The 25,642-nt window shown below is 38.7% G+C and overlaps 1 protein-coding gene across 1 annotated transcript; it reads left to right on the top strand.

Moving 5' to 3' along the window:
* LOC126335391 (28S ribosomal protein S14, mitochondrial) lies at positions 1 to 23,627 on the top strand. The gene is made up of 3 exons (XM_049998616.1): positions 1 to 367; positions 15,354 to 15,488; positions 23,353 to 23,627. The coding sequence occupies exons 1-3, from the start codon at positions 293 to 295 to the stop codon at positions 23,533 to 23,535; spliced, it is 393 nt and encodes a 130-aa protein (XP_049854573.1). The 5' UTR covers positions 1 to 292; the 3' UTR covers positions 23,536 to 23,627.
* The last annotated feature ends 2,015 nt before the right edge of the window (positions 23,628 to 25,642 follow it).

Genomic DNA, 25,642 nt, shown 5'->3' with positions numbered 1-25,642 from the left:
GATGTTGTCATATTGAAGGCTCCGGTTGGTATAGAGCACGCTATGCTGCAGATGATGCTGTAATGAATACAAATCGATGATTAAAAGGAATTTCTATTTTAACCCTCACATCATCCCAACCAGCACGACAGTGATCGAATGGTGAATTTCCACAGGCCAGTTGGTTAGCCTATCCGATGTGGTGTTGCGCCAGTGCAATTTTCCGTTGACTGTGCAACTTTTCATTGCCTGTGAACGACTTCAACGACATGGATGAAGTATCTTTGACATCAGTGGGCGATGTGCGTGAAAAATGGCTAATTTGAATAGAGTAGGAACCGCATTATTCCGAATTGCGAACAGTTTTTTTGACAGCTATAAATCTGGGGTAAATACATCAAGTTTAACATTCAGGAAATCATGTACACGTTATCGAAAGTATTGAGAAGTATGACAATAATCCAGGTTATAATGGAAGTATAAGTAAGAAGTTTTCTCTGTTAGTCCAGTGACAGAAAAAATTGGTGGCTCAAGTAAATTGAATCTGAAATGAATTCATTCTTGTATCATTGTGTTAGCGTGTGATAATGCCTCCTCGAGATCTTGTTCATCGTGATACGTGTTTGTTTTGGAAAGAAAAACCACCCTTGTTGCAGTAGTATTTTATTACTCCCAGATAGGTTTCACCTTTTTCACTTAAAGGGCACGCAGACAAACTCGTTGTACTAACGCTATTTAACGCAGGTCATAACACACTATTACCATTGTAATATCCCCCTACTTGTAGCTTGCCGACCTAGGATGCATTTATCCAGTCGTCACACATCCCTTCCTGTCATCCACTGCATTTTAACTAAATTTCAGCTCTATACAGGAACAAAAACTATTCAATCCCAAAGGAAAAGAAAACTCGTTTTATTGAAGTTAAATCGATAAAAAAAAGTTTAACTTGTGCTATGTAAATGAAAAGCGCTTCAGAGTAACGTTGTAAAATGATTAAAAAAATTTTGAATCCACAAATGATTGACTTAAAGAAAGTAAAAATACTTATTATGCTTTTGATGCTGTAAATTGTTCAATCAATCCATCTAAATTATAGTTTTCTGTCCTATCACTAGTAAGATCAAGTTTGTTGAGCCCAGGCCCTTGTCAAAATCATAGTGCCGCTCTCTTGTGTTGCAAAGAAATCAACTTTTTGTACATTTCGTTGAATGAGAAACCAGTTTATTTCAAACTACTTCTTGGCCCTCTGCTTCACTTTCCAACTCTTTTCATTTACATTTACTTATTTTCTTCACCCTTAACTAAACTTTGCACCTACAGAAACAGTAGGTAGTGCATTTGTCCCAGCTGCCACACCAAATTGACCGAGCGAGGTGGCGCAGTGGTTAGACACTAGATTCGCATTCGAGAGGACAACGGTTCAATCCCGCGTCCGGTCATCCTGATATAGATTTTCAGTGATTTCCCTAAATCGCTCCAGGCAAATGCCGGGATGGTTCCTTTGAAAGGGCACTGCCGACTTGCTTCCCCATCCTTCCCTAATCCGATGAGACCGATGACCTCGCTGTCTGGTCTTCCCCAAAACAAACCCCCCCCCCCCCCCCCCCCCCAACCACACCAAATTGGTTCATCGGGTTGAGTTTATCCCTTCTTTTAGTCAGTTCATGATAAAAAGTTTTTTTCCAATTTGATGCATGATGAAGTCCAATTACATTATCCAAATGATTTGCCCATCTAATATTCTTCTGTAGCTCGACAGTTCAAAACCTTCGATGCTCTTCTTTGTCTGTACTGTTGGCCATCCACATTTAACTTCTTGTATAAGGCAGTGCTGCAGTCATACACTTCCAGAAGAGACTCCGTGAAACTTAAATTTATATTCAGTGTTAACAAGTTTCTCTTTTTCAGGCACATGGTTCTTGCCAGTCTGAATATGATATCCTCTCTACTTGAACCATTTCTAATGTATCTCCCTCATCATTGCCTGATTTAATTGAACACTATTTCATTACTATTGTTTTGCTTTTGTTGATGTTTATCATATAACCTCATGTCACCTGTTCTTCCAGGTCCCTTTCCGACTCTGAAAAAATAAACATTTCATTGGCAAACCTTAAATTTAGGTAACTCTCATTCGCTGTACGGGTTGCTCAATATACATACTGAATAAAATTGAGGAGATGCTACACCCCTGTCTCATTTCCTCCTCAGATGATATTTCCATTACGTGTCCCTTTACATAACAGCAGTCTGATTTCTGTAATAGTTGGGGATAACTTTTCGCTCACTGTCATTTATCCATACTACTGTCAGAATTTGAAAGACTGCAGTCGAGTCAGTATTGTTAAAAGAGTTATTCCATGTCAGTCCAACCAGGGGCTCCAGCTTGTAGTCTCAGATTTGTCTGAAATTTAGCACACAAATGCTACCATGTGTGAAATGATTATGTACATACTATTAGGTTCCCCTGAGAATTAGTTCCAGATTTATAGTTTGTGAAACAAGGCAGTGTGACCCGGAAAATGTAACACACTTTTGGCAATTAATCATCAAAGCCAACTTCAGGGCTTAATAACTTAGTAGCTATTCCTCACAGTGCAGTGAAATTTTTATCACCTAGTAACATCTACTTAGGGAACACAATGTATCAAAATACCAACAGGCTTCTGAGGGAAAATAAAAAATGTCAAAATGTGATAAAAAAGGCAACTTGTTAAAAGATACATATTGTAGCTTCCCTCTTCTTCTTATTCTTGTTCTTCCTCAGTAGTGCTACAGCCCTTGGTGAGCCTTGGCTTCTTCAACAATCTTCCTCCACATTTGTCAGTTATTTGCTGCTCGTTTCCACTCATCAGATTCCCATATTGTGTCATCAGTCCATCTTCTTCCAGGTCTCCCTTTTTGCCAAGCTGAATGGATCACACCTTTCATCATTTTCTTTCGAATTCTATCCTCTGCCATTCTCTCCATGTATCCTAGCCATCATATTCGGTGTGATTTCACAAATTTTACTATGACCCTACTTTGTATTGACACTTATAATTCGGCTTTGTAGTGTTTTCACCAGCCTTGTTCCTCCCTTCTTGGACCAAAGATTTTGCACAGTATTTTCTGCTCAAAAGTTCTTTGTGCATTTTTTATCACGTTCTGTCAACATCCATACCTCTGACACACATGTGATAACTGGGCAGACTAGGGAGTGATATACTAGCAGTTTTGTTTTTCTTGTAACAAGGATACATCTGAAAAGTTGCATATTTGTAAAGTAAGCTGTTTCTTCCTTGTATTCTTTCCCTTTTGGCTTCTCCAATACTGTTATCTTTTATTATTAGGTCTCCCAAGTAATTAAAAGAGGACACCCCTTTGAAGCATTTCCCATTGATGTTAGGTCTTTAGTGGTTCTTCTGGCCTCAGATTGTGACATTACCATATATTTTGTTTTGTTTTCATTTACTATGAGGTCAACTTTTAAGGCTTCTGTGTCCATTGCCTGGTTTGTTTTTTGCAGTGTATTGCTATTTCTTCCCACTATAACATGCCTCTTTTTGTTGATTTCAATTACTACACTATACAGAGCTATATTGAATAGGACAGTGGAGAGACTATCACCTTGCTTCATGCTTTTATTAGAGTCAAAGCTTTCGCTTTTTCAGTCAAGGATCTTTACTTTTGCTCTTCTCTCTGTCATTGTCATTCTGATTAGCCTTATTAGGTTAGCACTTATACCACTTTTTCCAGTACTTTGTATAGTTCTTGTCGGTTTATGCTGTCAAAGGCTTGTTTGAAGTCATTGAATAGAAAATGCAGAACTATATCATATTCATAGAACTTTTCCATCATTTCCCCTGTCTGGTCGAAAGCCACATTGATGTTCCCCTAGTATGTCTTCTGCACACTTCTGTATCCTTTTGTTTAATATACTTGTGGAGATTTTATAAGCTGTGCTTAGGAGTGTTATATATCTGATGTTTTCACATGCTGTTTTGTCCCCTTTCTTATAAATAGGGATTATTATTCCAGTTTTCCAGTTATCTGGCCTAGGTTCTGTTTCCCATTTATCTGTTATTAATGTGTGCAGTTTCTTTGTTACAGCCTCGCCACCAGTTTTTATTAATCTACATCCATACTCTGCAAGCCACCTGACGGTGTGTGGTGGAGGGTACCCTGAGCACCTCTATCGGTTCTCCCTTCTATTCCAGTCTCGTATTGTCCGTGGAAAGGAGGATTGTCGGTATGCTTCTGTGTGAGCTCTAATCTCTCTGATTTTATCCTCATGGTTTCTTCGCGAGATATACGTAGGAGGGAGCAATATACTGCTTGACTCTTTGGTGAAGGTATGTTCTCGAAACTTTAACAAAAGCCCGTACCGAGCTGCTGAGCGTCTCTCCTGTAGAGTCTTCCACTGAAGTTTATCTATCATCTCCGTAACGCTTTCGCAATTACTAAATGATCCTGTAACGAAGCGCGCTGCTCTCCGTTGGATCTTCTCTATCTATTCTATCAACACTGTCTGGTACGGATCCCACACTGCTGAGCAGTATTAAAGCAGTGGGAGAACAAGCGTACTGTAACCTACTTCCTTTGTTTTCGGATTGCATTTTATTAGGATTCTTCCAATGAATCTCAGTCTGGTATCTGCTGTACCGACAATCAACTTTATATGATCATTCCATTTTAAATCACTCCTAATGCGTACTCCCAGATAATTTATGGAATTAACTGCTTCCAGTTGCTGACCTGCTATTTTGTAGCTAAATGATAAGGGATCTATCTTTCTATGTATTCGCAACACATTACACTTGTCTACATTGAGATTCAATTGCTAATTCCCTGCACCATGCGTCAATGCGCTGCAGATCCTCCTGCATTTCAGTACAATTTTCCATTGTTACAACCTCTCGATTCACCACAGCATCATCTGCAAAAAACCTCAGTGAACTTCCGATGTCATCCATCAGGTCATTTATGTATATTGTAAATAGCAACGGTCCTATGACACTCCCCTGCAGCACACCTGAAATCACTCTTACTTCGGAAGACTTCTCTCCATTGAGAATGACATGCTGTGTTCTGTTATCTATGAACTCCTCAATCCAATCACACAATTGGTCTGATAGTCCATATGCTCTTACTTTTTTCATTAAACGACTGTGGGGAACTGTATCAAACGCCTTGCGGAAGTCAAGAAACACGGCATCTACCTGGAACCCGTGTCTATGGCCCTCTGAGTCTCGTGGACGAATAGCGCGAGCTGGGTTTCACACAACCGTCTTTTTCGAAACCCATGCTGATTCCTAGAGAGTAGATTTCTAGTCTTCAGAAAAGTCCTGATGCTCGAACATAATATGTGTTCCAAAATTCTACAACTGATCAATGTTAGAGATATAGGTCTATAGTTCTGCACATCTGTTCGACGTCCCTTCTTGAAAACGGGGTGACCTGTGCCCTTTTCCAATCCTTTGGAACGCTACGCTCTTCTAGAGACCTACGGCACACTGCTGCAAGAAGGGGGGCAAGTTCCTTCGCGTACTCTGTGTAAAATTGAACTGGTATCCCATCAGGTCCAGCGGCCTTTCCTCTTTTGAGCGATTCTAATTGTTTGTCTATCCCTCTGTCGTCTATTTCGATATCTACCATTTTTTCATCTGTGTGACAATCTAGAGAAGGAACTACAGTGCAGTCTTCGTCTGTGAAACAACTTTGGAAAAAGAAATTTAGTATTTCGGCCTTTAGTCTGTCATCCTCTGTTTCAGTACCGTTTTGGTCACAGAGTGTCTGGACATTTTGTTTTGATCCACCTGCCGCTTTGACATAAGACCAAAATTTCTTAGGATTTTCTGCCAAGTCAGTACATAGAACTTTACTTTCGAATTCATTGAACACCTCTCGCATAGCCCTCCTCACACTACATTTCGCTTCGCGTAGCTTTTGTTTGTCTGCAAGGCTTTGGCTATGTTTATGTTTGCTGTGAAGTTCCCTTTGCTTCCGCAGCAGTTTTCTAACTCGGTTGAGGTACCACGGTGGCTCTTTTCCATCTCTTACGATCTTGCTTGGCACATACTCATCTAACGCATATTGTACGATGGTTTTGAACTTTGTCCACTGATCCTCAACACTATCTGTACTTGAGACAAAGCTTTTGTGTTGAGCTGTCAGGTACTCTGTAATCTGCTTTTTGTCACTTTTGCTAAACAGAAAAATCTTCCTACCTTTTTTAATATTTCTATTTAAGGCTGAAATCATCTATCCAGTAACCGCTTTATGATCGCTGATTCCCTGTTCTGCATTAACTGTTTCAAATAGTTCGGGTCTGTTTGTCACCAGAGTAACCGCTTTATGATCGCTGATTCCCTGTTCTGCATTAACTGTTTCAAATAGTTCGGGTCTGTTTGTCACCAGTAGGTCTAATATGTTATCGCCACGAGTCAGTTCTCTGTTTAACTGCTCAAGGTCATTTTCAGATAAAGCACTTAAAAATATTTCACTGGATTCCGTGTCCCTGCTATCTGTTATGAACGTTTGAGTCTCCCAGTCTATATCCGGGAGACTCAAATGTTCATAGTCCAGGAATTATGCTGTCTTCCCCAGGGTCTCGACTGTTTTGACTTGTGCAGAGCCTGGGAGACCTATTGTAGCATTGGCTTTCTTGCCTCATTGGCATCATTGTCTACTTCCAGCTCCACTCTTTGATCCTGTGCAGCTGTCTCTTCATCTACTAGGCTGGTACTTAATGTGTCTTTGAAATACTCTGCCCATCTTTCCGCTATCTGTTCTTCCTCCCTTATCATTTTCCCAACTTTACTGGAACATGCCATTATTTTTTCGGCTATAATATATTCTTTATTTTGCCTACAGCATGATAGAAGTTTCTTATTTCACTATTTTCCTTTAACTCTTCTAGTTCGTGGGATTTCTTCTTAATCCACCCTCTTTTCTTTTTCTCGCACAGTCTGTTAGCTCTTCTCCTTAATTCTCTATATTGTTCCTTATTATTTCTGGTTTCTCTCTGTAGCACTTTGTTCTTACCCTGTTCTTTTCCTCTATTGCTGACTTGCAATCCCCGTCAAACCATCCCTGGGTTCTCTGTTCCTTCTTATCTCTATTACTTCTTCTGCAGCATCTTTAATGGCTTTTTCAATCCTGCTCCACCTTTCATCTATTCGTATAGCAGTATCTTCATTGCTCAACTTTCTGCTTAATGTTACTCGTTATTTTTTTACTTCATCAATTATTTTCAGTAACTTATTCCATTTCATTATCATTGTGTTGCCATTTGTTGGTGTCAGTTTCTCTCTCAAGACTGATTTTATTACAAAGTGGTCCGAGTCACAGTTCGGTCGTCTACATCTTCGTACATCCATAACTGATGTGAAGTGGCATGCATTCCCTAAAATACGGTCAACCTGACTGACTACTCCATTGACTGCAGACTTCCAACTTCCCAGATGGATCTTTTTGTGTGGGAAGCAGGTCCAAATAATAATCGTATTATTTCTTGCAATTGGCATAGTAAGTCTCCATTCTCACTGTTTTCTCTATGTGTGGGATATTTTCCAAAAACTCCATATGGATGTTCATTCTTCCCTATTTTTGGATTAACATCTCCTATTACTCGGACTGCGCAGCATACTTTCTCCAAGTCGTAATAGAATTGTTCTTTAATTATATCATCTTTTTCCTCTGTTGGTGCATGTACATCCACTATTGATATATTCCTAAATTTCGCTCTTAGTCTGAGTCTGCACATTATTTAATTTATGGGTTCAAATTCTAATAGGCTTTTCCTAACTTCCCTAGTTATTATAAATCCTGTTCCAGGTTGGCCTGTTCTTTCTTGGGTCCACTATACACCAATGAGTACTACAGGTTTATCTATCTGCCCATTCCCTTGCCATCTTATTTCCTTTAGCTCTACAACATATTTGAAGCTTAAAATTTCATTGTCCTCACATTCCACGATGCTGCTGTCAGATGCTTTATACATTTTCTTTGCCGGAGTTGGGATGCATGTATTCCTCGCAGAGCATAGGCTTCTGTTGAATTTCCATAATATTCTCTCTCTGAAGATGCCTGCAATAAGGCGGTGTCCCCTGGGAGGGATTGTTGGTTCGCATCATGCTAAATATAACTCATTCAGGAAGGGGATAATATTTTTTGTAGTAGACCTGATATGGACTAAAACACACACACACACACACACACACACACACAAATCAAGTCTACATCTTTCACACATACTGAGTTACATGCACAGGAAAATACAGGAAACTGAAAAAAATTGCTGGAAAAACATGGATTTTCAAAGTATGGTAACACGAAAGGGACAAGTGATATCCAAACCAAATTTCGTACATTGCATAAGTGACCATTATGTAATATGTCTCAGAATTTCATGTTATTGAAAGCTATTTGTGTACAACGAACGTTGACAGGGAAGTATTTGGTGATGTGACCATTGTTGCAGAACACGATTTTGGAAAAACAACTTGTCTTAAACTTATGGGATTCTTCCTATTCCTTCCCCCCACCCCAGTTGTTTACTCAGTAAGCAATAACATACAGGTAAATTAACTCAACCTATCGTTAATGCACCTTAACTGCTAAAAACCAGTTACTTGTGCTTAGAGCAGAAGTTTTCCCTTCTTGTAGCTACTGATTCTGTACATTGAGTGGCAAATTGTGCTATCTTCCTGACACAGTAGTAGGATCTGTAACTGTTGTAAGAATATGTTCAAAACACTTCTGTCAAACAGGGCCAGTGAAATGATTTTGCTGTTTCTGTTAGTGCCATGAAGTTCACTAATACATTACCATTAATACTGTCAACACATCCTAAGTACCTTCTGTCGTCATAAATAACAACAATGTGGCGACTTAGTTATATGTTGCTATTTTTGCTTCTTAATCCAGGGTCAGACACACTGTGAAGACACATTTTGTGCATGAACCTTTAATTATAACCAAACAGTCTACTCATCTGCACTTTGGAGCAGATAGTTATTCATCTTTCATCATTGGTCTCTTTGCCATTTTGTGTTTTGTTTTCATTTCAGCTTCTTGTAGTTTTCTTCTGCCATAACTGAATCTCTCATTTTTCAACTCTCTTTATCTTCATGGAAGGCAAACCAAGAGTGGTCGCAGAAATATTTAATTGCTCAGCTGCTGTGGTGGAAGGCAGCTGACATTCTTTGTTACTATCATGTACATTATCAGAATATTCTTCAATTTTTAGTAGTGTCACACACTTGTATAATAACATTTGTCCTGGCTTCGTGTAAGTTCAACTTCTCGAAGGCTACATTTCACTGTCTTCTTATCGATGGGTCAAAACAACTTCTTTGTAGGAAAGAATACATATCCAAAAACACCTTCATATGATGATAACAAAACTCATGTTCCCCGAATCTGTACTTCTTGCACCCGTAGTGTGCATCCCAGATCTCCGTAGCAGCAAACCTTGGTCTGATTCTCCCAGATCATGTACAAAGCAAATGCCACATGTTGTTTTATGATATTCAGATTGTGCTTTACCAACACTGCAACATGTATGAACAAAAGCATCACCAGCATACTCCTCTGCCTCCGTATCACCTTTACCACAACAGCACTGACCAGTTTGAACTTGAATCTTGAAAGCATGAGTAACCTGTGATGCTCACAAGTATCCTTTGTTCTTCCTGCCCCACAATGCTTCTTCCTCTTCCTGAAATCGTCCATTGTTTAATTTTCAGTTGTCAAATGATCCTTGACACATGCTGCAGCTTTATCTGACACAAGAAATGAATCTCATCAGATAAAGGCGACCACAACTGTCTGCATCATCATAATTAATTGGTAAATCATGTTAAAACAAATGTAACAAAGTACATATTTGTCACCGTTCATTGTACACAAATGCCTTGTAATGACATGGTGAAATTCTAATAATATTACATTATGGGCTACTTATGCAGTGTATGAAATTTGGCTTGGATATCACATCCCTTTTGTGCTAACACGTTTTTCCAGTGATTTTTCAATTTTCTGTATTTTCATTGCACGTAACTCAGTAAGTGTGTGTGGACATGATGTGTTTTGTGTATTTAGCCAACATCAGGCTTATTACAAAAAATATTATCCCCTTCCTGAGTGAAATGTATTTGGCATGGGGGCACCTACAATATGTATCTTCTTACCCTTTTTTTAACCACATTTTGACATTTTTTGTTTTCCCCCAGAAGCATCTTGGTGTTTTGATTTATTGAGTGTGTTCCCTAAGTAGATGTTACTAGGTGATAAAAATTTCACTGGACTGTGAGGAATAGGTCGTAAGTCATTAAGCTGTGAAATTGGCTTTGAAGATTAATTGCCAGATTTTTCTGAGTCGCATCACCTTCTTTCACAAGCTACAATTCTGGAAATAATTCTCAGGGGAATCTGATAATTTCTGTTCTGTTAGCTACTGTGGGAGTCAGCACTGACACAAAAAAGGAAGGAGAGAAGTTGCGATGGCCAGTGGCAGGAATCCAAAAATGATCTTTACATTAAACTTTCAAATTGTTACACTACTTTATTTTTTTTAAATAAAATAAGTATATCTTGAGGTGGCGCTTGTGCCTCCTACAAGCAATTACTGTTCAGTATTACTGCTCGCACTGCACAATCGAAGTATCGTCTTCTTAATACTCAGTGCTGATGTGATCGAAGTCTGCGACCAAGCAGGGACAACCAACAATAGGCGGATGGTTAAATCAGCGCTGACATAGGGTCACTGAACGCTGTCTTCCAGGAGGTGTGGTACTGCCCACTCTTTTCATTGGCGAGCAGGTCAGCACCTTCTTGATGCCGTTTCACAATGCTGCTCTGGTCTGTGTGCAGTTGATGTTTTAGGACTGTGCACTTTGTAAATAAGAATTCCACATGTGGTAGCATTGATGCACTAAATTTCAGCCAAATCTGCTTTCTCTAAGTCTGCAAATTTATAAGTGTAGGTTTATCTTACTTAATCTACTTTTAAGATAAATTGTAAAGTCAGTATTGCCTTGCATATTATTAATATTATCATGTTTTCTAAGACCCAAATTGATCTTAGCCAAGGTTAGCCTCTACCAGTTTATTCCATTCTTGTGTAAATAATTTTTGTTGCTATTTTGCAATGACAATATATTAAACTGATAGTTCTGTAATAGGCCTGTTCACAGCTGTCAGCACCTGCCTTTTTTGGAATGGAATTTATTAGGTGCCTCTTGAAGTACGAGGATTTTACAACTGTTCCACACATCTTGTGCACCAGGAGGAATACCTTTGTAATGGCTGGTTCTCCCAAGAATCTCAATAATTCTGAGGGAATGTCATCCACTCCAGGAGCCAAGTTTCTTTCAACATAGATATTTCAGTGCTCTTTTAATGTCTTCAGCAATATCATACTTACCATCTCACCTTCATCTTATTCTTTTTCCCATCTTTAGTTATTAGTGGCTTTGCATCTGTTCTCTGGACATTCATGCAGTTGCATCTCTTTTCTCCAAAGGTTTTTTCAATAGGCTGCATGTGTCTTTCCCCTAGACATTAATGTTCCTCCACACTTGCATTTGTTCTCTATAACACTCGTGTGTAGACATTTTCCTCTTCATTGATATCAACTGGACATTAAACCCTAGTCTTTCTATCTTATTTTGCACTTAGAAAATTTCTATACTTACTGTCATTCTCAGTTTTTAGTCCTCTGCAGTCCTTTTGTCTGCTTCATTTTTATATTTTCTGCATTTAGCAGTTAAACTTAATGCCTCATGTGTTATCTAAGTATTTCAATGATTGCTTGTCTTTTTCCTTATTTGATCATCTACATCTACATTTATGCTCCGCAAGCCACCCAACGGTGTGTGCCTTCCCTATTTCATCTGTCAAAGCTACCCATTTGTCTTCTATTGTATTCCTTTTTCCCATCTCAGTCCATTGTTGCCTAATGCTTCATTGAAATTATCAACAGTTTCTGATCGTTTCTACATATCCAGTCCCCTCTCCTTAATTTCCAACCATTCTCCAATTACTTCAGCTGTAATGTGCAGTTAATAAGTTGACGTCGTTATCCACATATACTCGTGGAAATCTTTTGTACTTTAAAATCTGGTTTCAAATTCTCTAGCTCATCATTATAAATCTGTTAGAAAGGTTCCGGTGTCTCCAGGTCTCTTCCACATAGACAACCTTCTTTTTTGATTCTTTAACCAACTGTGGGCAATCATTAAATTGTGGTCTGTGCCAACTTCTACCATGCTGCTTCCCTTTTCATTCCTTTCCTCCAAGCCTTGTTCTCCCATTGTATTTCCTTTTCTTGTTGTTCCTACTTTGAATTCCAGCCACCCATCACAATTACATTTGCCTTCCTTAACTATCTGAGCAATTTCTTTTATCTCCCCGTATATGTTTTTGACTTCTTTATCGTCTGCGGAGTTAGTCAGCATATAAACTTGTAGTAAGGTGGTGGATGTTTTCATCATACCTGTCTTAGTTATTTTAGTGCGTTCACTCTGTTGTTAATATTAGCCTATTGGCATTTCTGTTTTGTTATTCATTATTAGATAAATTCACTAACCTGTCTAACAAATTAAGGGATCTAACATTCCACACTCAGACACATAGAACACCAGGTTTGGTGGATATAATGATGGCTGGTATTACAGAGCAGCTGTGCAAAGTCAGTAGGAGTAATTAAGGAAAACATTATGTGGTGAGTTTCTCAGGTAGAAATTGTATGTGAATGTCAGTTACTCGTGAGAAAAGTTTCCTCTATAGACTGCAACTTATTACCCTGTGCTGCTACTCATTTTGGTTGGGATCCCATGACCTGTCTTGTGGTATTCAAAAAGGCCACACCAGCACCATGCAGCATCACAGTCGCCTCATCTAACTGGTCCCCGAGAATATAGACATGTTGTTAGCTCAGCATTGCAGTGTTGTACAATCACAACACTTAGCTTGAGTCAGGAAATTGGCTTGTTTGCAACAAGATTGGCATCTGCTCTGACATGCAGCAACTTGTGGAGCACTGTGAACTGTCAGCTCAGAGACTGTTGTTGCTACTGACCTTGACACAGCAGTGTAGCAACAGTGGTGTGCCAGATGACAACACTGGACACAACAGTTGTACTACATCATTTTTATAGGCAAGTCTTGGTGGTGCTGCATGCAGTATCATGTGGGACATATTCATGTGATGAGGGAAAAAAAAATGCTAGCACACTGCTTTAGTCATTGTGTGGGCCAAGAAACAGGCATAATGTTATTACCTCTGGTTTGCTTAGCTGATAATTTGGAGCTGCCATTACATAGTGGCATTTTAACACTGGTGGCTGTGACCTATCTTCAAGGTATGTGTGACATTATATTCCAACAAGATAAAGTGAGAATACTTGTTGCCCCTGCTACCCTCACCTACCTCGGTACACAAGGAGTTCGTCTACAGCCCTGGCATGCACATTATCCAGATTTCTCACCCCTGGAAAACTTCTGGTCATGAGTTTCAAAAGAGTTCGTCTACAGCCCTGGCATGCACATTCTCCAGATTTCTCACCCCTGGAAAACTTCTGGTCATGAGTTTCAAAAGAGTTCGTCTACAGCCCTGGCATGCACATTCTCCAGATTTCTCACCCCTGGAAAACTTCTGGTCATGAGTTTCAAAAGAGTATAAGCAGCATGCAATGACATACATATATATGTCTCCATCCTCAGTTCAGCTGATGTCCAGCAGAGGTAGAGCCATTTTTGATGACAAAGACAGCTCTGTGTACCAAATATACCCCGTATCACCTGTAAATTAAGTCATCTTCTGCACACAATAAGCAAACTTTCTTTATTTGCTCTTCTTCCTCATTTTGCAATTTTAGCGCCTGGCAGTCTGAGACAATCTGTTTAATAATGACAAAATATGTGTCCCGTTGATTTTGGAGTTCAAGAAAACAATTAGTACTGTATTTCTGGCATGCACACTTGCAAAGAAAAACCTGTAAAAAATAAGCCATTGCCTAGGGAAGTTGCCCTTTTAGTACAAAAAACTTTTTTGGTTTCGTTCATAAAAATTATAATTGTGCTACAGTTGTAAAATATTTTTATATGGTGTTTAAAACTAGCATATTTAGCTTGAATACACACAATGCATCACCAAATCATTTTCACACAACCATTCATAATCTTTGTCATGGTATTGCTGTGTTGACAACAATAACATAACTAGCTTTATTGGACCACAAGATTATCAAATTCTTCATGCTTTTGTTTAATGCCTTTCTCAAGTTTTGCAGTCCATAGTCCTACATCAAATTATTTGTCACCAAATCTGATACAACACTACAGAGAATGTAAAATGTTAGCCAGTGGCACACTTACTTCTGTTTTACTTAAAAGTGATAGTGTATTTATTAAGTCAGCAGCTTCAGTTTGGTCTTTGGTACACTTGTGTCGCTCTTACTGTGTGGCCTAGTAATTGTTGCTTAGCATTTCTTGTTGCAAGTGAAGTACAATGGAATATATTAAAATCTTTTCTCAGCAAAATGATGACTATGGCTATAATTGAAAGCAGTCGTTTTCTGTTGGGAGAATATATGGGGAGAGATGGAACAGGTCACTATAGCAGTAAGAAACCATTTTATTTATTGTTGATGTGTTTTCTACACCCCTTCTTCCATAATTATTGTAATTAAGAAGTTCATTCATAGTGCTATGTAGATCCCGTCACATTCAGCAATGCAAGTCAAGGTTTATGTTGAGGAGCAAAAGCAACTGTAAAGAATATAATTAATAATTTAATGTATATCAAACTGAAAAGCCATGTGTTTTTCATTCAGTAAAGAAAGTAGAGTAAGTCCTAAATGAATTTATATTACTACAAGCTCATTTAGCACTTCCTTTTACTGACTGAAACACATTTTCCTTCTGGCATTTCATATTTGCAAAAGAGAATGTGTGCAAGTTGCCATTTTCTTTATGATCTGCACAGGAACAGATGCATGCGTAAATATATATACCATCCAGGTCAGCACCATTTCCTCTACATCCTGTACTGACTACACACTTTCCTCTAATACTTCTGTTTCAGCTTCTTCCAGCAACAAATAAAACAGCAAAGTAGGTATTAATGTTATATCTGGTTCATTAAGAATAGGTATCTGATTGTAGCTGAATTTTCTTTGTTTGTTTATTTGTTTGAGGCACACCGACTCTGAAGCATGAACAGAACCAATTTTCTTGTTTCGTATTCACACACTTTAAGTTGGTTTACAGGTTTTTAAATTGTATATTAATCTGTTTTTCGCCAATACAGAAATTCCTATGTTTTAGTTTTGTAATGAAAAAACTGGTGCAGTACATTTCATTAAATTCTGATTCATTTTCAGCCAAAACGAAATAAATACCAAAATTGCTGGATGATAAGAGATGTGAAAAGAAGGCAGTGTGTAAAGGAACATGCAGTTGAAAGGCTTAGGATAAACTCCTTGCGAAAGAATGATATACTTCCAGTTGAAATTAGGGTGAGTACTGCAACGCAATTAAAGTGTCCTTAGTGGTCTGTGCGTCAGATATTCCACCATTGTGTGTCTCTCACCTCGAAACATTCCATCATTATTGTTTCTCAAGATTCTGTGTTGATAATCTGATATATTTAAATACTGGAAAAATTCTTGATAACCTATTAACTTGTAGAAGGAAAGATATTTTTGAGGTATTAGTTTCATTTCAGTACACGAATTTCCATAGTTTCTTACTTGTGTGTCTCCCAAATATTAATTTATAATGTTCTTGTTTTCTACCCTTTATTGATTATTGTGGGCAAAAATGAACAGTATCACTCTACTCGAAAATGTTCGAAAGAGTTAATGACATTTGAATAATGATGAATAAGCTAAGTGAAAGGCCATCACTTAAAAATATAATGCAAGTTTTCTTTATGGGTAGAACGGTTGTGGATATCTTAGAATGGTAACAAAAAAGTAGCTGCTAGTTCCACTGCTCTGACCTGTTCAGTCATGAATGCCGTTTGCAGCAGTAATGACAGAAGAAGATTAGAGTTGAAATAAAATATCCAAAATCAAGTCAAAGATTTGGGATTCGCTGCTTGTCTAATCAGTTTAGTTTTATCATGTTTCGCTTTTAGGAGATCTTGGACAAAAGACACACAGAACCAAAAGAGATTAGATTGTAATGTCCTAACTATAAACATTATATAGTTTCCATAATGCAACAGGTTATGTGGAGGAATGTTGTGACTGATTATTTACCAGAGCCAAGCTCTTAGGATGAGCAGTCATTACCTCCTAAGCCTTGGTCTGTGCTAGCTCACTCCAGGCATCTCAACTGTGCTGTTGATATCCCTACTGCAGTTCTCACAGATACTGTATCTGAAAAATATTTTTTCAGCTGAGAAGTACATGCCCACAAAAAGTACCTTGAGATGCCGATTAAAAACATTGTTTCATGAAGCATGCATACCAAATCACAATTCTATCCTATACATGAAAAGCCCTTTACTTAGGTCACAAAATGTGGCTGTTTGGAAGAATGAGAATAAAAAATAGAACATACTTCTTGAAAGAGTTACTGTTCGACAACTGATCAGATCTTGGATCCTCAAGTGCATTCCTACTTTTCAGAGGCAGCTGCACATAAAAAAGAAACATGTGGTACAAACATGACAGGGAGCAATCATAGGTTAAAAATACAAAACATAACTTGAAATCATACAAGAAAAAAGACCAAACAGTTGCTGTAACTGCAGAGGTACAGAATTGTGTGGTACCTCATACCATGCGACCAGTATTTTTAAGTCGAGTACCTCTCTGGTTACTTCACTCATCTTTTGAATTACTTGGATGGGGATGTAAAAGAAAGGGCTACACATGGTCCCTGAGAATGTAGAATTAAACATCCTGGTTCATGTTCAAAGTATTTTAATGAGTGGGCCCAAGTTATGGAATGAAAAACACCCCCTGGACATCACAGAACCACTATCAGCCTGAACTACATCCTTCAGCTACTGCGGCTTAAATGCCTAATTGGGGCCATCGGTGCACTCGCCACTTTGTAGATTTTGAAAAGAGGTGAAATGGAGAGTTGGACCACACTACATGCCTCCAGTCTGCTACTGTCCAGTTTCTGTTGTGTTTGACCCATTCAAGACTGCAACTTTATGTGCTGCTGTGAGTAGTAACCTTTTGTGAAGTGTCTGACTCCAGATGGCCTGTGCATGCAGTTTCCTTCACAGTGTTTGCTTGGAAACTGGGTTGAGTTGTACCTGTGTTTATTGAGAGCAGCAGTTCTTGTGAAATTTCAAACTAATTGTCATTGAAAAGGCCTTACACAAGTCTCCTGTTTGTGTCAGTAAGGATTTTTTTTACAACCGTTGTTCTTACACCATGTTACATAGCTGCAGGAAGCACCATTTGTTGTTGACATATTAGACAGTCTGCTTTCATACACCAACAGATTGGCCAACCCCATTGACAATGTGATCATGGGCATGTCCCTGTCTATGATCTTTGTCACATCTCCACATTGACCTACCTTACTGTGCCAATTCCGTACAAGCAACTGGCACATACACATCACTTCATTGCCATGACTTACAGTGTGGAGAATCGCATGACTGTCTAGTACCAGTTCTACACCACTCCAAAGTGCTCAATGTGCTCTTTGTAAGGAGGTGATTAATATTTTGTACAGAGAGTTTATATTGGTTTTGGAGGTCAAAGATGAAATGAAATCATGTCAGAGATTAGGAAGTTGTTGTGTATTGTTCTATTTGCTTACTTTCACGTCGTTCCACCTTCCTCTTGTCTTGTGCTTGTGGTCTGATTAACTCCCAAAATTTTGACATGATTTGGTATGTTTCATCTTAACTCCAAGCTCCAAAACCAATCAGGACCAGCACAACTGCCCTTAGCTACTCATCAACATTTAAGAGCATCTACTAATACAGCCAAGTAACAGCTGTTCATTTCAAGGGTATATTGCTTGATGCATCCATAGTGTAACATACAGATGGCACACTTTATTATTATTATTATTATTATTATTATTTACTGGTTGTAAGCTGACTGCTCTGAGAAGAGGTGGTGGTCCTTGTTTTACCAGCCAATGTGCAATGAGCTGATTGCGGCATCCTCTCCTCAGGGTCCAAGTTGAAGTGTGCAATCCGTAAACTACTCTTGCCTCTTGGGGTTGCTAAATGGCAATCACCTTGTGGGGCTCAGTCTTTCTGGTTGAGTTCACTTTTACTGAATGTAGCATTCCAAAACTGTAGACTGGGCAGTACTGTCATTGTCTTTTGTTGCGGAGTGTAAACATTTTAGCAACCATTTGTTACTCACAGTAACAAAATGTTCTGTGATTTGAAGAGCAGGGATCATGATGTAACTAAAAAACACCCGATCCTTGTAGTGTGCTGTGCCCCAATGAGACTGTGGTCACTGAGATGCAAAATTAAACTGTTCACAATATCTGAGACACCTGCCATCATGAAACTCTTTTAGGATTTATGATATATGTGGTATTCCTTTGGTGTCAAATAATTAATTTTCTCGTGGAGCCTTTAGAGAATCACACAGTCTACTTTCAAGATTTCCAGTGGCTTTTGTGGACCAGTAGGTACTATTAAAACTGACGCAACAAAGGCTTCTCAGATATCTACATCTGCATATATACACTAAACAAGCCATTATACAGTGCACGGCAGAGGGTATTTGTATCTAAAACAGCAGCATATCGTGTAAAAGAAAAAAAAAAATCTGTATACATAGAAAAAAAAACTATCTGTATACATATACAGGGTGGTCCATTGATTGTGACCGGGCCAGATATCTGACGAAATAAGTGTCAAACGAAAAAAACTACAAAGAACGAAACTAGTCTAGCTTGAAGGGGGGAAATCAGATGGCGCTATGGTTGGCCCGCTAGATGGCGCTGCCATAGGTTAAAAGGATATCAATTGCGTTTTTTTAAATAGGAGCCCCCATTTTTTATTACATATTCATGTAGTATGTAAAGAAATATGAATGTTTTAGTTGGACCAATTTTTTTTCCCTTTGTGGTGGATACCACTGTAATTGTCACAAACATATGGCTCAATTTTAGACGAACAGTTGGTAACAGGTAGGTTTTTTAAATTAAAATACATAACATAGGTACACTTGCACATTTTATTTCGGTTGTTCCAATGTGATACATGTACCTTTGTGAACTTGTCATTTCTGAGAACCCATGCTTTTACAGCATGATTACCTGTAAATACCACATAAGTGCAATAAATGCTCAAAATGATGTCCGTCAACCTCAATAGATTTGGCAATACGTGTAACGACATTCATCTCAACAGCGAGTAGTTTGCCTTCCGTAATGTTCGCACATTCATTGACAATGCGCTGACGCATGTTGTCAGGCGTTGTCGGTGGATCATGATAGCAAATATCCTTCAACTTTCCCCACAGAAAGAAATCTGGGGACGTCAGATCCGGTGAACGTGCAGGCCATGATATGGTGCATCAACGACCCATCCACTTGTCATGATATGTGCTATTCAATACTGCTTCAACCGCATGCGAGCTATGTACCGGACATCCATTGTATTGGAGTTACATTGCTATTCTGTCACGCAGTGGAACATCTTGTAGTAACATTGGTAGAACATTAAATAGGAAATCAGCATACATTGCACCATTTAGATTGCCATCGATAAAATGGGTGCCAATTATCCTTCCTCCCATAATGCCGCACCATACATGAACCCGCCAGGGTCGCTGATGTTCCACTTGTCGCAGCTATTGTGGATTTTCCGTTGTCCAGTGGTGCATATTATCCCGGTTTACATTACCTCTGTTGGTGAATGACGCTTTGTCGCTAAATAGAACGCGTGCAAAAAATCTGTCATCGTCCCATAATTTCTCTTGTGCCCAGTGACAGAACTGTACATGACATTCAAAGTCGTCGCCATGCAATTCCTGGCACGTAGAAATATGATACGGGTGCAATCATGTTGCTGTAGCATTCTCAACACCGACGTTTTTGAGATTCCCGATTCTCGCGCAGTTTGTCTGCTCCTGATGTGCGGATTAGCCACGACAGCAGCTAAAGCACCTACTTGGGCATCATCATTTGTTGCAGGTTGTGGTTGACATTTGACATGTGGCTGAACACTTCCTGTTTTCTTAAGTAACGTAACTATCCGGCGAACGGTCCGGACACTTGGATGATGTTGTCCAGGATACCAAGCAGCATACATGGCACACGCTCGTTGGGCATTTTGATCACAATAGCCCTACATCAACACGATATTGACCTTTTCTGCAATTGGTAAACGGTCCATTTTAACATGGGTAATGTATCATGAAGCAAATACCATCCGCACTGGCGGAATGTTACATGGTACCATGTACTTACACATTTGTGACTATTACAGCGCCATCTATCACAAAGCATAAAAAGTGGTCCAACTAAAACATTCATATTTCTTTACGTACTACACGAATATGTAATAAAAATGGGGGTTCCTATTTTAAAAAAACGCAGTTGATATGCATTTGACCTATGGCAGCGCCATCTAGCGGGACAACCATAGCGCCATCTGGTTTCCCCCTTCAAGCCAGACGAGTTTTGTTCTTTGTACTTTTTTCGTGAGATATTTGGCCCAGTCATTATTAATGGACCACCCTGTCTATGCAACCTAAAGTCTCTTATCGTCTTCTCATGATCCCTATGTGAGATGTAAAATGGTGGAACCAAATTGGTGACACAATATTCTGTTAGAGAAACTCAAGTATTTTGCAGATGTCTTGCTGGTAACTAAAAGGATGCGCAGTATTGCATTAAGATGCTCAGAAAGTCTACAAAACGAAACATCTTAAGAAAGGGGATAATCACTACTGGTGTATGACAGGGATTGATGCTGGATTCGCTCTTGTTCGTTTTGTAAATTTTCCTTCATATATCCAAGAAGCAGAAATAGTTTACTCTGATGATGGTTCGAGTGTTATAATCAGGCCTAATGGAGGACCTTCAAGACTTACAAATATAAATGATATTTTCTAAACAAGTAAACTTTGCAACTTTTGCATTGCAGGTAATAGTAGATTGTGGGAATGAGAAAATCAAAAGTTGATATTGCTATTTTTGTTCACTGTTTCCATATGGCTGTCAGGTAATTTAGTATGTCTGTATTTCTGAAAAGCATTTGACTGATTACTACACGCATTCTTATTATCAAAAGTATGATTACCTGGCAGATGTGAAATTTGTGGCTAGATTGAGAATTTCTTGTTAGGTTGTACAAAGCACATTATCAGGAATTGAAAGTTATTGACAGATGTTGAACTGACTTCAGGTGTGTGCCCAAGGAAGTGTTTTCGGACACATGCTGTCCATTTTGTATAGTAGTGTATGGTGGTTCCATCTGATTTTTATTTATTTAGTTTGTTGTCCTCGGTGTCAACTTACTGCGTTGCTACACTGGCTGAAAAAATGGGTTGTGGATTCTGATACTGACTACTGTAAATCATATAGCCGACAGGTGCACAGTTGTGTTTAACAGTACTTTAATTTTCACTTTGCACAACCCCCAACATTACACTATTGTTTAACCTTCGATAAGCCTCATAATTAGTTTGCAGGCAAAACTCCACTCACTACTACTATAGTTTCTTGTTGAACATCTACGAGCAGTAAAGCCTAACCACAAAGTTCTCAGTTCTTGAAGAATAATCAGGTACATATGGAAACAGTCACTGTCATTATTTTTACACACAGTCTCTTATTTCAATGTTAAGTTAATCATTGTTGTCGTTCTAGCGAACACAAGTTCCTCGTCTGAAACTCGGCTGTGGACTGACTGTCTTGTGACCAAAAATCGGGCCCTTATATATCATCACAATAATAGCTGCTGAAACTACACATTGTTTAAAGTTAAATTTACAGAAATTACAATTAAAATTTAACTCTTTAAATTAACTGAATACATTGAAACATTGGTTATTTTAACAGTTCCTTCTACTGCAGGAGTTAGGCAAAATTATTTGTTTGAACCATGAAATTAACAAATATAGTTATGCAGACAATACTTTTGACAAAACTGTTAATTACTTTGGAATTAATGAAGGGCTTGTTTTGCTAACATGTTTCCAAATGGATCCAAATACATACTTTAAGAATACTATTAGTTCGTCTTCCAAATGTTTATAATTAGTATAGAATTTATATTTGTTTATATGTCAACAACCGAATTTAAGTCACAAAACAATCACTAATTTCACCCTATACTGAAAGATACTAACTAGGAATAATCGGAATAAATTAGAAAATCAATTACATACAGAATGGCGTTTCCCATAATAAAGCTAGAAGATGGAACATTTGAGAAGTTTATCATATTTAGAGACACAGTATCCCCGGGCAACTTCACGCATGCTATGTTTTTACTGTTCTTTCTCACTACATTAGCCGAGGCATCATTGAGGGAAGAAATTTCTCACAGCTCCACTTCCCTAAGTGCCCCACAAATGCAAAGTACTCAGCAGAAAAAATTGCCAAGAGCGTACAAGGTCTCGTTTCTGCACCAGAATAAAAAATATATAAAATTCTGTTTGGAAACTGACCAGGAAACATGGAGTTTCAGGAAATTAACAAGTAAGTGTAACAGCCATGAAGGCTACAAGGAATGTAACCATCTTGCAGATTGTTGACTGGATCTAGATTGGTGGTAAGGAAGAACAAACTGTGCTGAGTGACGCATGGGTAGTTGGAGTCACCCACGTGTAGCATACCTCATTTTAGTTATTCTGACAGGACATTGTCACTTAAATTCACAGCTTCATATCCAGGAAAGAGGAACTCCGACTGTTTTCTGCCCGCCAGCATTTAAGTCACTATAATCACATTTTAAGAGTGTGACTTTGTGCTTTGACAAAAGGGTAAAACTAAATTCAAATGGCAACCTGTCTTCCGTTTCAGGTAACAAATTTTTGTGTGTTTTCCAGACCCCCAGCTTAAGCTTTTAGGCTGGCGATTTTAATGTGTTGCAGAACAGTTGGTTATCCTTTTTTAGCCCAGTGATAAGCAGTCATGTCCTTTATGCTTGTTATTTCACATCCTCCATTAATTTTCTCTTTTGCTATTGCAGGTGTGTGTGTTAATGTTAGCAAAATATTATGATTTATTTCTAATTGACAATTTAATTATTTAACACACAAAACCACACTCACGTCATACAATTATGCTGTGGGAGTTAAAGACAAAACACTTGACCCCCATCTGTTTCAGTGTGGAATAATACTTTTAAGATAAATTTTGTCAACTTTCTTTTCCAGGGAATAAATTTTCAGAGAGTAAATAACATTCTTTTTTTCCCTGCAGGAAATTGCAGACAAAGAAATTGCAGCATTTCCACGAGACTCTAGTAAAGTTCGGTTGGTGAATCGGTGTGCTGTTACTTCCCGGCCACGTGGTGTCGTACAGAGATGGCGCTTAAGCAGAATTGTCTGGCGACATCTTGCAGACTATAATAAGTTATCTGGAGTACAGAGAGCTATGTGGTGAAGCTTGTGTCAGTAATTTTTGTATATAGTGTACTGTTGTTAGTGTGATACATTATGATAAAAATTCAATAAATGAGAATGTTTTTTCCCAAATTGGAGGTTTGTTCTTTTTTAATATTTATATTGGATTAATGCCATTGTCATAAATTACAGTGACGTTGTTTGTTATGGACTTAGTCAGTATGAGCTGCAGGAAGTCACAACGTGATATAACTAACCTCTGAACTAAATTGTATTGAATACATAGATGCTTTTGCTTTCTTTACTTTATTAACACTCTGATTTGATCATGTTACTTAATACTAAAGAAATGAGGCTTTTTTTAGCTGGTTTCTTGGAGTAGGAAAGAATATTTTATAAATGATCAAGAACTGAAACATTGACCATTTGTTTCTCCAGTGATTTCCATATAATATATACCCTGGACCATAACACGCCAAAATTTCATCCCAGTCATCTAATGCATATTACATCTTCCTTTGTCTCAAAATTCTTCTGATCCATGTTCAGTCATGTAAAATTAATAAACGTGTTCATAAACTAAGAACATTCAGTTCCAAAGTATTTTTCTTCAAATAACTTTTATCAAAATTTATTAATGTAGGAACTCGAAGACCTGACTTAATTGACTGGGTATGTGTTTAATGAACCCGAAGTTCCTAAACTGAAGACAGGTGAGTGCTACCAGTCCGATGTAGCCATAAACTCTGTGTGTGCTTCAGCCCGTGTTGTACAGTGGTGGAATGTTGCATGTCACAAGGGGCAGGGACCTTGACGTAACAGCCCAGATCTTTTGGAAGGTACAAACTTCAATTTTGTTCAAATATATTTAACAAAACCCCAGTCTAAGTTGTGTTGTGTGCCAATGACATGGATAGCTGGTCTGGTAAAACAGTCAATTATGAGCAAGCTGTGGGATACCTGCCTGTCTCAGTTGCACACTGCCTGACAAAAAAAGTGGAGCACCCTGAAGACGTGGTCAGATGTCAGTGTTACTTCATACATGTCCACACCATTGACGAGTGTGTAAATGATATGCAGTTCTCTGTGACGGGTAGAATGGCTACCAGAGTGCATTTACTGTTGCTTGTGTTCAGTGTCGTTACCAGGCCTGTTAGGGCATATAAACGGCATGAAAAGTGTCAGATGTTAATTGATCACTGTGGAGAACAGAGAGATGCTGCATGCTCATGTTAGACACTGTTATCAGCAGTTGAAAGAGTTTGTATTGTGCACAAGCATGTTGTAACTTTCACATCTGTGCATGCCATCTGAGGACAAGAAATGTACTCCATGCAACATTGTATGTCATCCAACACCATTTGTTCGAGTCTAGCAGCATCCAGGCTAATGAATTATTGTCCGCTGCGTAGGCTGCTGCTAACACCATAGCACAAACAGCTATGTTTGGAATGTTTGAATTGTTGCCATGACCAGAAAGCATGGGCTACTGTGTGTTCAATGAAGACTTGCAGTTCTGAACTGTCGTTGATGACCATTGTCAGGTAGTATGGAAGCAACTTTGGGGAAGATCTCATTCTTCCGATGTTTTGAGAGCCACAGCATTGTAACTCCTGTCATGATGATGTGGAGAACCAACATGTATGGCTTCAAGTCACAGCTGCTAGTGATACCGGAAACTCTTGACAGCACAGCAGTACATCACGGACATCCTGCATTCTCATTATTGCGATAGTATTGTGGTACTATTTTTCAACTGGACAGTGCTCGTCCACACATGGCACATCTCAGTCAACTCTGTGTGACGTTGAAATACTCTCATTGGCAGCAAGACACCCAGATCTGTCCCAACAGAGCATGTGTGGCACTAGCTCAGGCGGCAACTCTGTCCCTGTGTCAGAATTTAGGATACTGAGAATCAGTTGCAATAATTGTGGGACAGCTTGTCTCAGGACAGCATACAAAAGCCTTATGACATTCTTCCCAACATAATCAGTGCGTGCATGCAGGCCATAGGAGGTAAAGCATCATACTGATATGTGGACTCATACTGCCAAGTTCTTTGCTATTTTGACTCAATTATGTAATCACTGAAATAATATATACTCTTCCACACTGTGAAGTTTCATTCACTATTCTCCACCCCT

This window comes from Schistocerca gregaria, chromosome 2, assembly GCF_023897955.1.
Source record: "Schistocerca gregaria isolate iqSchGreg1 chromosome 2, iqSchGreg1.2, whole genome shotgun sequence".
In the NCBI taxonomy this organism is placed as follows: domain Eukaryota; kingdom Metazoa; phylum Arthropoda; class Insecta; order Orthoptera; family Acrididae; genus Schistocerca; species Schistocerca gregaria.
This window is presented reverse-complemented; position numbering and strand designations above follow the sequence as displayed.

Excerpts from the sequence above, each read along its gene's own strand:
- LOC126335391 (XM_049998616.1), top strand. The coding sequence starts at position 293 with ATGGCTAATTTGAATAGAGTAGGAACCGCATTATTCCGAATTGCGAAC. Across the intron at positions 368-15,353 it reads TTGACAGCTATAAATCTGGG|CCAAAACGAAATAAATACCA; the intron begins GTAAATACATCA and ends ATTCATTTTCAG. Across the intron at positions 15,489-23,352 it reads TACTTCCAGTTGAAATTAGG|GAAATTGCAGACAAAGAAAT; the intron begins GTGAGTACTGCA and ends TTTTCCCTGCAG.